Here is a 13,729-nt window from a genome sequence, read left to right on the forward strand (position 1 = left end):
TCTTGAGCTGTTTTCAACATACCTTATTTTTTAATCACATTCTTTTGGTGGCATGATAACCTTGCTTTCCTAGTGAGAAACGAAAGCCCAGGAGGTTGGCAAATGCAGAACCAGGACTGCAGGCCACTGTGCTGATGCCTGGTGAGACCCTCACTCCAACACTAATGGCCTCAAATACAACAAAGACCCCAAGGACAGCACTGTTTAACCACCAGCCGCTCCATAATAAGGTTCTAAGGGCATGGCTGAAGGTCAGGAAAAGTGGGCCTGTTTTCATCTCCCGTTCCTGGTGCTGATGAGGCCGGCAAGGAGATAAAACAGAACCCTAAGAGTCACAGATCTGCACTTGACTCACAGGTGAAATGCCATTTCTCTCTTCAGATTCTTGCTGGTATGAAAAGTTACTAAAATGTGTCCATGTTGGGAGAGCATGGTGCTGATAACATCAAGGTCACAGGTTCGGATCCGCATACTGGCCAGCCACCAAAAAAAAAAAAACAAAACAAAACAGGTTTTCTTTTGGAAAATTTAAAGCAAATTCTCTTCTCCATACATCATGAGGAAACCAGCCTAAAGGCTTCAGTCCCCAGGATCCAGATGATCTGAACTTCTCCCCTGCTCAGCAGCTCTCAGCCTTAGTGCCACCTCTTCTGTTTGCAAAGCTCTCTCCCACGCAGTTCCTCACTTGCTCCTCTGGGGAGCAGGTAGGGCCCAGAAAGCAACAATGACATCCCCGAGGTGCCAGTGAGCAACCTCGCCCGGGCTTGAACCAACCGCTGCTGTTTTTCCACTGGGTCAACCTGTCCCGGGCACTGCTGGTCCCAGCTAACTCCTCTAGCAAGTCGTCCCTGTTCGTAGCAAACAAAGCCCCTTCTCAGCTCTGCCTTCCCAACATTTACAGCAAACAGCATGCAGTCAACACCTCCGAGCACAGGAAACCATTTGGTAAGACACGAGGATTAAAAAAATAAGCTGCGTGACATTTATTTTGTCTTGTTAACATTAATATCTGTAGAAACATTTTTATTGTCAGTATAAAAATTAACAGCCTTTATTAAATATTTTCTCCAAATTCGTAACACGTAAAATCAGTGTAATCTGCATTCATGTTGCATGGCTACAGCAAAGTGAGTGAATGTTTCGAAAGCAAAATACAATGTTTTAATAGAGAATGCACAATTCGGTGACGTTTTGTCTGATATAGTTATTAGGCCAGATCTTTTGGTGAGGTCCTGCCAGAATTAGATTGAAGTAATCCCTTAAAAAGATGGATGCATCCCCAAAACTCTCAGCAGAACAACTCTGTGTTTCAGTTTTCTGTGATGGGACTTGAAGATCCTAAAAGGTTTCTGCAATGCCAAAGAATCTGGAAGCCGTTATCAAAATTCACTGTAGAGAATACAGGCTAATCTGATTAATGGGCAACTTGGGGGCAGAAGACCAGCTGCCGGAGAGAAGTCCATTCTGCCATCATATCAACCAAGGTCTGTCCTTGAGGAATGGATTAAGGCATCTTTTAAAGAGGACGCTGGTACCATTTGTCTTGGAAAGTCCAGTTAAATGTTTCGTTGGCCCAGTGACAGAAGTGTATACCAAAACAAAACACCTTGCTATTAACAGGTTCTTTTAATATGGGCATTTAGGTGGTTTAAGAACAATCATCTGACAGCAGAGTTTAAACACAAATAAAACTTCATTTTCCCCAAATTAGTCTTATATTGTAAATATTTCTCTTTTTATAGGATCTGATAACTAGTTAAGTCCAAGCAATAGATTAACTAGTCCATTGCGCTGCCTGCATAGAAATGCCACTTAAATTACAAAAAAAAAAAAACTATAAATGATTAATTGTTTTGTATATTACCAATTCATTAATAAATTAATGTTATACCATTTTCCCTGAAAGCAAAAGTATTTTTCCACCTCTGCTTGGTGAAAATTAAGAAATTCTGTGTAAGAATAGCATTTAGCAAATAGCTATTAAAAACAGAGAGACCAATTTTCTAGGTGCATGGGGACATCCATTTAAAATCAATACAAAAAATAATTCCTTGTAAATATATAATATATATTTATACATAATTTGAATATATTTACATACATCCAGCACCTATATACTGCATTTGTGCTCTGTAGATGTGTGCCGACATATATTTTCTCCAATTATTACAAAATTAACAAGGAAGGCAGATTGCAGGTCTGCCTTAAGTCTGACTGGTCCACGGCCAGCACCCTCGGGCAGGTCAGAGGGTCGCGTGGTGGTCCGTGGCAATCCAGTACCCAGAAACATTCTCTTCCAAGTTTTCAACTGCATAAATCTTTACACATCTGCTGATTACTTTTCCCATTATTTACTCCTCTGGTCCATATATACAAGCAGAAGCAACACACTCGTGGAGGCAGGGGCCCCCAGCTCAGTGTAGGTAGGTTCCTGGTGCTGTCCCGTTTGGGGACAGGAGAACACGTCCATTCATGTTTTAACACTGCCGTTTACGTGTGGATACTGAGGAAGACATGGTTCGTAAGGCATGGGGTCTGGAGAAAAAACAGAATCATCTCCTGAAGAACAGGAGCTCCTTGTGTCAGGGTAACTAGGTGAATACTGTTCGAGAGGCTGACTGAGGTCCAAGTATTCCTGAAAGAAGGGAAGAGAGACGTTTTATTTCATCTCGGGTCAGCATAACAAGGTGAATACGGTTCGAGAGGCTGACTGAGGTCCAAGTATTCCTGAAAGAAGGGAAGAGAAGTTTTATTTCAAACACAGGCTCTTGAGATGTCGGTATCAGAAGTGGGACAGGACAGGGGCCAACCTGGAAGGTTGACAGAGACCCAGCCCACCCTGACTTCCACAAAGACCTCCCAAGACCCCAACCTTCACTTTTCTCCTAGACCCCATCATGAATAAGCTATGGGCAAGCAGAGAACGAGAAGACCCCGCTGAACTGTAGGTGCAGGGTCGTCAGCTCGACTCACATGGACCTAAATGACCCACTTGCTGTACACCTCCTTGCGAGAGCATGCAGGTCAAATTCCAGCCCCAGCAAAGTGAAAACGTGTAACACACTGGGGAAACCCAGGACCCCTAAAAATAGATGAGACCACGAATATTTATTTTCTGAATTACATTCTACTATTGCCATTTCTAGGGTAATTTAAAGGGGAATACTCCTTCATTTGGCGGGTAATTTAACAGATGCGATTCATTACTCTCAGAAGCTCTCCGAGTCGAAAATGTAAACAGGTTCAAAAAAGGCTTGGATCTACTCATGTATATTAAATCCACAATGGGCTGTTAAAGGAAAGTTTAGGAAAATATAGAAGTTTCAAAGGTTTGAAGGTTTGAGATTCAGAGTCTCTGCCACTCCCCAAAGCATCCGTTGGTGTCACTGCCACCAAGCCCACTGGATCATCCCAGGATAACACTTCCTCTGACTTAGGACAGGGCCTGGTTTTGTACAGCCCATGAACTAAGGATGGTTTTTTAACATTTGTAGGTGGTTGAAAGAAAAATCAAAAGAAGACTATCGAACGACACTAAACTGATATAAAATGACTTAAAATTCATATACTGTTATAAAAAAAAATCCAATTTCAGGGTCCATAAGGTTTTGCTAGAACACAGACACGTTTATTTACATATTGTCTGCGGCTGCTTTCCTGCTACAATGGCGAGATGCGAACAAGACCATATGGCCATCAAAGCTGAAAATATTTACTCTCTGGTCCCTTACGGAAAGCATTTGTTGACCCCAGCTCTGAAGCTATGAAAGAATTTCTAAATTGGGAACCTCTGGGTCTCACTGCCTCAACTAGGCTGGCACATTGGGGTGGTTCTGCTCACACACCCAGAAGCCAACGACTATTCCATGACGTGGTTTGCTGAGAGCGGGGCAGAAAGTGCAGACCACAGCACAAACAGCCACACTGTTATCAGAAAAGAGCCCACGGAATGTTGGCAACGATACATTGTGAAAGACACACTAAAAACACACTATAATTCATCACCAGGGTTGGCCAAAGAAAGAGCCCCCATCCGAGAAGGGGGATGTGTCAGTTCCAACAACATCAGCATTAACCACACAACTGGAAACAAACACACCCGCCACATCAAAAGAGAACTTTCTGCTTACAATGATAAAAATGAAATTTTGTCCTAAATGGAACCATTTTTCTCGAGCATATGGTAATGATTTTCAGAAGGAAAGAAAGTTCGATTTTTATATCCGTTAGACAATATGGCATTCTGCTTTTTTATTTTAGGATACTAGATATAAATTTCAGTATGAATGGACCCACTTTAAATGTAAATATATAAATAAGCAGCATTAAGCCTGGACAGGGGATCATTAAAACAGAACTTTAGTGCTTTTCCCAGTTTCTAAATGAAGCCATAAACGTTCAGATCTGATAGGAAAAAACAGAAATATCAGTGAATTCCAAGTCTAGGGTTAAAAGAACTTATACTAGAAACAACAATTTTGGCAGGAGAAGAAAGTTGCTTTTTTTCCCCTTGAACTGTTCTTTTCAACTCCTGACGTTCAGCTGTGTTCATTTAAATGCAATCTCTCCCTTTATCCAGCACAAGTGAAGAGTTGCTGGGTAAAGGATCCCTATCACTACACTTTTTTTTTTTTTTTTTAACATCATTCAAACTATTTTCTAAATCAGAAACTAAGTGCATTATTTTCCTTCTAAAGTATTTGGGAGATTTTAACCTTTTTTGTTGTCAAAGCAATTGGGTGGTTTCGATTTTTTTCCCGTGTGAAAAAACACCATTCCTCATCTTCGATATCTCACAATTCAGTCATTAACAATTCCTCACTGCCCTGGGATTTCACTGGACTTGGTGGGTTTATCATCTTTCCTGCTCGGAGTCTATGCTTTCCGTAATCATAAAAGCCACTCTAACTGCAGGTTGGACCGGTCATGGACAGGGCTAAATTCAAGCACTGAATGACAGAACAGTGCTTCTTTTATTGGCATAGATTATAGACATTTTATAGAAAATAAATATTTTAACAAAAGGTACACGTTTTCACTTAAAATCATATAAGTCACTAATTATAGGAAACTGTTGTATACGTTTAACATACACAAAGAAAGATGCCGCAAGCAATGCACCACTACCAGATAGGAGCACACAGGATAGTGTCATGTTATATAAAAGCGGAACTCCAGGACTTCATTGCCTCTGATCAAGCTAATCGGTAACAGGATGTCATCAGCTCTCATGCTAATTACCAGGGCACAGACTCAGCCTGGCACATAAATCCAAGCTCCTTCCCACGCACACCAAAACACTGCAACTGAACATTTCCTCCCCTTCCCATTGACCTCCACACACACAACCTGGACCCACCACGCTAAAGCCACAGTGCGAGCAGCCTCAGGTATGTCCCCCAGTCTTTGGTTTCGTAAGTCAGAACTCACTAAACGTGGTTCTGAGAAAACTCAAGATTTGAAAGAAATACATAGATTAACTCTGTCTGACCCCTGTGGAAAAATGATAAACTATAGCCCAGACTCCAACAGGGGATCCTGCATTTAAAAAGCTGTGCTTGTCTCCCCAGAGGACAATGGGCTTCTGGAAAGAGGTTCTTACCTCGTTGGTTGTGAGCGTGAGAATTCGATCCAGGTCTTCTACCAACTGCTTAAACGTTGGCCTCTGGGAGGGCACTGCATGCCAACAGTCCCTCATCATCATATACCTGGGAAAGATGGATTCCCTGGTGAGTTAATTCTGTGAGTACTGGGTACACAGCTATAGTCAGTTTGAACAGCAATATGGAGATGTGCCCTAAATTGTGGAAAGGTATCAGAACTTTCCAAGCAACTAAATAAGGAGGTGTTTATTCACCTTCCCAAGAGACTCCCTACTTGGGTCCTCTGAAAGGCACTTTGGTTTACAAAAATATCACTTTGCCCAAAATGTTTTAGGAAGACATCTACACCATTAAGAAAGACACATCTGTACATTTTCACTGGTATCACTGTGACAGTGTGACCTATCACAATGGTACCACACTTTTAAGGCACTTTTGGAGGTAGAAGGAAAGCGTATTTTTGCAGGCTGGTCTCCAGTCTTCCTTCTGCCAACAGCCCTGTCTGGACCGAAGCGACTCTACCATAACCTGCCCAACACTTTGGGTGTTGTTTTAAAGATTCTAGTTGACAAAGGTTTCTCAGCTTTAAAAAAATTAGGTTTGAAACCACAACTTAAAGGTAAGGTTTTTATGAATTAACCTGCCCACCACTGGGCTGCAAACTAATTTCCTGATTAACTCTTAGATAGGCCTATGTTCCCAGGCCTTATCTTGATTATGGGTTTCGACAGACCCTCCACGTTAGGAAAAGCAACAGCAATGACAAGGAGCACAATAAATGCCTTTACATAATATACTATAAAACGTGGCCATTCATCAGACAGCCACTCTACGCCGAAAAGCACTCATAGGATTACTGATATAAAATCCCCATGAAACGACACAATAGATGCCAGTCTCTGGGACAATTGCTCTTCTTAGTTAATCCCGGAGGGGGGAGGCAGAGGGTGGCAGAGAGACTCCTTTTCAAAGCACTGATTCTGCTGCACAAGGCACACGTCACAAACAACATAATTCCACCCCAGGCGTGAGGCAGGTTTTTCTAGAAACCAGCTCATGGTTTTATAGTCAGATCTGGTACTCTGAAGATGGCACCTGTATAAATCTTTAATTCTCTGCACTAAAATATGGGTGAAATATAGGTAATCAGACACTGGTTCCTTTGCTCTGAGGAAATGTGGCTGATGTTAATCTGTGATGGCAATTTTCAACGGTCAAAGCTCTGGAAATACCCATTCTCTCCACCTGCCATGATGGGGCCACACACAACCCCAAGGAGAGGTTTCGTTGGTTCTTGAATCCTACCATTCTGCAGGGATGGCGCCGTGGCTCTCTAGCTTGCTTCCCAACCTGTGTGTCTTCCTATCACTCTGAGGGGACACAACGGTGACCACAGCACAGTGGCCCAGGAAGATCACTCAGAGGCTGGCTCTGCATAGTTGGGGACCCTCAGCCGGGCAGCCCAACACGCCCTGGGATCTAAAGCCTGCTCCATTCGCCTCAGAATGATGTTCTTTCTTTTGGACTAGTAACGCTTGTCAGTGTAGCTATCTATCTTAGTTCTGGGATTGAGCCCAGAAAGCTTCAGCAATTCTTCTCAGAGCATGTTTGGAAAGTCAGGGGCCTCAGAAAACCGAGATCAGCCAGCAGAAGCGTTACTGGTGTGGTGAGCGCAGCGCAGTACCAGCGGGCGAGACCATGGCCCTTACAGTTCATTGGTGCAGTTTGCCGGCTTATCCATCCTGTGTCCTTCCTTCAGCAGCTTAAAAAGTTCCTCCACGGGAATCCCTGGGTAGGGCGAGCCCCCTAAAGTGAAGATCTCCCACATTAATACCCCGAAGGACCAGCTGTAAAGAAGGGAGAAAACGCAGCATTACTGACCCATCTGAATCGCAGAAACCTAAACATGCCCAGTTAGGAAAATAAACACCCCTCACTTCCTAGGCTCAGAGACAAATGAGCCCTCCTGCCATTCGTCCTACGTGCCTTCTTGGCCCCTAAGAAGCATCCCCAAATGACAACAACATGGGGATGTTCCAATGGAATTTTCCATCAAAGACAAAAAGGCAAACCGCCACCACTCTTAAAGTTACTCGTCTTAAAGGCGGTGTTAGCAATGTGAGGATCTTGACTCCTAAGCTTCAAAGCCCTTTATGCTCCTGTCCAACCCTTCCATCTCCCTATGTGTGTGACCCAAGGACTGTGGTCTGTCAGTATGGGCACATGACAGAGTAAGGCCAGTTCTGCGAGATAACAGCTGCCCTACGATGGCCGGTGGAGCAGGTGGGGCACAGAGGTTCTGTGACTTAATAAGATCGCGAAGGCACTCAGCACAGGTGGGCAAAAAGATGCAGAAGTCTGTGCCCCAGATGAGTTTCATACAACAAATGGAAAAAACCATTTATACTTGACTTTTCAGAGACCTACAGTTGGACTTTCTGAGCCCAGTTCTGGAGACTCAATCTCTGGGATAACCAGGCAGAGAATCCCAAGGTTACCTATGTCATTGCAGCTTTGAAAACTCACCCTTACTGACTCTATGCTGCTAAGTTTCAAAAATGAAACCATCCCCAGTTTTCTGCAGAGCAAAAGCCGCAGCACAACACAGGCAGAAACAGCCTCTGTGCCCCAGCCTGCTCACTGCAAAGATGGGAACCACAGCTCCTTCCTTCTTGCTGAGAGGACCCACCAAGGTAGTGCAGAACCACTGCCTACCCCAGAAATCCTCCTGCTCACACAAATAAAAAAAGAGCTCAATTTTATTAACTTTTTCCTTTGGAAGAATTACAGACTTACAGGAACTTGCAAAAATAGTACCTTTCACCCAGCTTCTCCCAACAGCAACACCTTTCAAGTGAATTCCAAATCTAAAACATCAGCTAGAATCTGACCCTAATAGTATCTTTTAAGTGTGTCCTAATAGAAATATTATATAATTTCTACTATATTTCTAGGATGTTATCAAGGATGCTAAGAAAAGACCAGAATTTTTTTGGAAGAGTAATCACGGCGAGCAGGCCCTGTGGAAATCATCTGAGCCGACCACATTTCACCCAGCTCCACCCGTGAAGCACAAACCTGGGTTAGGGGGAAATATGACAAACTACCTGCAAGTAGGAAAAGTTTCAGGATTACTTCTTTAAGGGAGTGACGAACATGCCAACAGCTTGGCAAATTAGATAGCAGCTTTGTGGTTGCACGTCCATGAGTATGTTCGCAGGGGGGACTTCAGCTCTGGCAGGAGGAGCGGTTCCACCCCCTGTGCTCTTTGAAGCTGGGCAGATTTGTAACAGAGCATTGGTTACCAGCCTACCATAAAATCCGTCCTTTCTAAGGCTGACTCCTGCACCTTCTATGAATGTGTGAAATGCAGCAGCCACCAAAGAACGAGGAGAGGCCAAGAACATATAATATTTTTGCAACTCAACCCTAAGAAGAAGCCAGAGAAAAGGGAGTTACTTACACATCACTCTGATGAGTGTACACTCTATCAAAAAGGGCTTCTGGAGCCATCCATTTGACCGGAAGTCGCCCCTGCAAATGCAAAGCAAAGGTAAAAACCAATATTTGAAAACAAGTTTGTTTTTGCAGGCTCAACAGGGCTGTGCCCTATTTAAGAGCTGACACTCTAGGGCTTTTTATTGGTCAGTCATTAGAGCAGAAATAAGCGCCAACTATACATAACATGTGAGATGCACAGATTAATAAACCCATCTCCTTGGATTCTCATCACCATTTTATCTCCCTAGCACACAGGCACAACCTGACCAACTTCTAGGCAAAAATTAACCAAGTAACTCCCAAGCTCTAGTCTTTGCTATGCAAGTTCTTAACAAGAACCACATGAAAATCCTAGGAGCTGCTGACTATTCTATGTCCTAGAGCGGTTCACATTCACTACAATTATCTTAAATATGCCTAAATTTGCTTAGTGAGGGCTTGTGAACAGTAAGGCAAAAGAACAGGAATGAAAGGCAGAGCATGAGCCCTCGCCAGTCCCTTCTGGCTCCGAACAGCTATGAACTTTCGTCTGGAACATTCTGAGCCCCGCCCCACTCTCCTTCCCACTGTGTCGTTGCCGTGGACTTACATTTGTGGTCTTTTTGTAATAGTCTATATTGTTGATATCCCTGGCCAGTCCAAAGTCTGCTATTTTCATCACATTGTTCTCTGTTACCAGAACATTTCTGGCTGCTAAATCTCGATGAATACACTGAAACGAAGAAAGAAGGGAGAGAAAGAACTAATTGCAAAATACTCCAAGGACAAAAAGAAAAAAACATTCATTTCTTGAAATGCAGTCAGAAAATACATTTCAAGTCAAAAGGTGGGTGTAGTATGCTACCAGAGACATACCATGGCTATACCATTAAGCTGGTCAACCAGGGAACCACCCAAGCACCCCAAACACAACCCTGGTGTTTATTTTCTCATTATAAGTAAATAAATAAACCAGTCACTTCAAAGAGCAAAGGCAGAGGCCGGCCCGTGGCTCACTCGGGAGAGTGCAGTGCTGATAACACCAAGGCCCCGGGTTCGGATCCCATATACGGATGGCCGGTTCGCTCACTGGCTGAGCGTGGTGCTGACAACACCAAGCCAAGGGTTAAGATCCCCTTACGGTCATCTTTAAAAAAAAAAAAAAAAAAAGAGCAAAGGCAGACTAAGTAACCATGTTCTCTTTTATCTGCAGTTGTCCGACAACTCTAGTGTCCTCCTTTCAGCTGTATACAGATCTGTATTAGATCATCCTAAAATCTTTTCTCTCAACAGTCACTGTCCTGCCCCTTACAGCCAAACTTCCAGAAGAACTGGTTAAACTCCAACATCACATCTTCTTCATTTCCTGGTCACTTCTCAAACATTCTAACCTGTTTTCCACCCCTGCCCCTCCTGAAGTTTATGAAGAACCTCTTAACTGGTGGACCCAAGTGACCTCTGCCACCTCCTCAATTTTTCTCTCTCTGCAGCTTTGGACACTTGATCTCTCACTTGTTTTAAAAACCATCCCTCCATTGAAGTCTACCCCATTCCCTTCTCTTGGCTCCCACCCTCCCTTCCCACCCACGCTCTCAGACTCTTTGGCTGGATCCTTCTTCTGTCCCTCAAAATAGAGGAACTGAACCATTAACTTTATATTTCCAGCATCCTCATGGCATCAATTCTCAGATACATGCGAAATATTTGAAAATTCCTATCCCCACCCTACCTCTCTCCTGAGACCTACGTTCTCATTTTCAACTGGCTACAGGACATCCCACATTGATGTCCCCTTGACATCTCAGATCCAAGGTTTCTACTTCCCTAGTTCTTATCCTCTTTGTCTCTTGTAATCAGAGACGTATATACCAGCATTCTTTACACACTCCTCCCAGGTCCTGTTGATTTTAACTACAAAATGCATCTCCATTTGTCCACCCCACTCCATTCCCACTGCAAATCCCTTAGTCCATCACTACGCACCCCCTGCCCCGCGCCCCCACCCGCACACTGCCTGCTAAGGACTCCATGCCTCCAGACTCAGCCCTATTTCCACCTTCTACATTTCTACACTGCAGCGTGTGTTTCTGAAAGAACTGATAATGTCCTTTCCTGGCTTACATCATAGGCAATGCCTGTCTATGCAGATTCTCAGAACAGTCCAGCACAACACCCAGTCCACGCAAAGGGCTCAACCTGTGTCTGCCACATACATCGGGACTAAATGCTGAAATGCTTGCTACAGGGCAGCTGAAGAGTAGGGCTAACTTACAGTCCTGATATTAACTCTCTGGTCTCAGAAAGATCTAGAGAAACTTCTACTTTTCCTCTACAAATGATATGCTTTTGTAAGCAGTTATGTTTTAGTTGCACTTTAATGTACCAAGATTTCATCCTGGTACATGGTAACTGGGTCCCAAATCATCACCCCCTATTTTTGGAAGAGGTAAGGTATCAAGAAGTAAGCAAACATCACCATCAAACACTTTTACACAGATTATTGGCAAAGGTTAACTATCATATGAAGCACAGTCTTATCAACCCATTTGACAAGGTTGAAATGGGGCTGATCTTAAACAGGCACTCCGAGAGTTGGCCAATTAAAAAAGGAGCAAACCAAACCATCTATGAAATATAAATGAGGAGTTATTTTATTCTTCCCCCTCCCACAACTATTCCTTGTGTTCATACACTTCTGTGCCCCTGCACGGGCTCAGATCAGAAACGGGAAAGCAGGAAAGCCGCACCAATGCGCCTGTCCCTGGCCAGGCTTGAGCAGGGAGTGGGAGAGCTCCCGGAAGCGGCCGGGAGATGCGTGTGGGCCGGAGCCATGCTCCTGGTTTGGAAGGACTCTTTCCAAACTGTCCCAGTGGTGTGCTCCCCGACAATATGAGCTCTGTGTGTTTGGCAAGCTGTGGTCAGAAGAATCTGGCTTCCCATGCACTGGGCTCCGACCACACATCAGAGCTCAACTTGGACAGAGACACGGCTACTTCCACCATCTTCTCAGAATCCAGCATGGACATTCTCATCCCAGGGTGCTAGGAAACACCAAAGCCTATCCTCTGGGTGTGACAAGAGAACACTTGGAACCAACACCCAAGAAAAAGAAAATAATTAAAAGCAAGACAAATTCCCATCCACAGAAATCTGACTTCTTCTCCAGCACAGAGAGCTGGCCATCTTATGTAACTAGGCACCTGGGACAGTTTGGCGTTCCATTATCCTATAGTTGAAGGTCAATGGGTCACTAAGGGAGGGAAGACTAACACACCTGTGAGGCAGACAGTGTGCTGGATGCCTCTGTACAGCTTACCGCACTTAATTTCCATGGTGACCTATGAGATGGGTATTCTTATACCCATTTTACAGATGTGGGAGCTGCGGCTTGCTTAAAAAGCAAAACAAAACAAAGCCTGCTCAGGTTTAACAGTTTAGAGGTTTAACTGGATTTGAGATTTGGTTGAAAAAGAAAAATTTGCTTTGAGCTAAAAATAGCAAGGATTTTATAAACTGTGCAAGGCTCAAATACCCCATTACCTAACCATAGTATGTATACACCATGGTGTTTCTTTACTTGTCTCCACTCCCAAACCCCACACCCCCGCCCACCAACACACAACTGACAGCTCATCTCAGTGTTCCCAGCACTGAGCAGATTCCTGGCCCAGTAAATGCCTACTGAGCTGACTGCATGATTGCTCTTTCTGTTCCCAATACCTCAAAAATCCATTATCTTTCTTGGTAGCAAAATATGTCCAAAGTCAACCTACCAGCTTCTCTCAGTGTCTCTAGACCCAGTAAACTCTAGCCCAAACCACCAACACCTTTCCAGGGTCTCAGCGCTTCCCACCCACCATGCAAGTAGAAGCAAGAGCCATCTCTAAAGCACAAACCTGATCCTATCGCTCCTCCTTCAATGGCATCCCATGACAGCAACAGCAAAGTCCAGGGTCCCCGCCTGGGTCTGTAAGGCCCAGAACGAGCAGAGCCTTACCACGCTCCTGTTTCCTCAACAACATGTCCCTCAATTTTTTAAATATGCTTATTCTTATTCCCACATTTACTATCAATCTCTCCTACTGTCACCTATGGCTCCTGCTCCTGCTCAGAGGTCAAGGACTCTGCCCATCCTGGCCACCTCACTGGAGAGTGGTGACCTAGGACACGAGGCATCTGGGATGCCCTAGGAATATTTATTGAAGGACTGAATAAAATGACCAGGCCAGCCCTCCTGCCACTCTTACATTAGCAGCAATGCCCTGCTGGGAGCAAAAAATGTTCTCCCACCTCCCGCACCGGGAGGGCACAGAGTGACCAAAGGCACAGGATCAAAACAGGCAGCCTGCAGACAGACTGCTCTCCCCAGTGTTTTATGTAGGAATGTTTCAAAGCTACAGAAAAGGTGAAATAGTACCATGGACATCCGCATTTGCCAGATTTGCTTGTGATGCTCTCTTGCTCTCTCCAACACCCCCCCACACCCACACACCCCCACCCACCCACACACACACACACACCCACACACACCCACCCCCCCACACACCCACACACACACACACACACCCACACACACACCCCCACACCCACCCACACACACACCCACACCCTCACACACACACCCTCACACACACACCCACACACAC

At 44.4% G+C, this 13,729-nt stretch overlaps 1 protein-coding gene across 3 annotated transcripts in view; it reads right to left on the reverse strand.

Moving 5' to 3' along the window:
- Window positions 1-2,470: 2,470 nt before the first annotated feature.
- Window positions 2,471-13,729, reverse strand: part of FGFR2 (fibroblast growth factor receptor 2) — a 100,652-nt gene continuing 89,393 nt past the window's right edge. For all 3 annotated transcript variants that reach the window (XM_063101871.1, XM_063101872.1, XM_063101870.1), the window contains 5 exons: window positions 9,694-9,816; window positions 9,067-9,137; window positions 7,313-7,450; window positions 5,603-5,708; window positions 2,471-2,635 (listed from right to left, as the gene is read on the reverse strand). In XM_063101871.1, the coding sequence (XP_062957941.1) occupies window positions 2,471-2,635; window positions 5,603-5,708; window positions 7,313-7,450; window positions 9,067-9,137; window positions 9,694-9,816 (603 nt within the window). The remainder of the gene's footprint in view (window positions 2,636-5,602; window positions 5,709-7,312; window positions 7,451-9,066; window positions 9,138-9,693; window positions 9,817-13,729) is intronic.

The sequence above is a fragment of the Cynocephalus volans genome, chromosome 7 (assembly GCF_027409185.1).
Source record: "Cynocephalus volans isolate mCynVol1 chromosome 7, mCynVol1.pri, whole genome shotgun sequence".
NCBI lineage: Eukaryota > Metazoa > Chordata > Mammalia > Dermoptera > Cynocephalidae > Cynocephalus > Cynocephalus volans.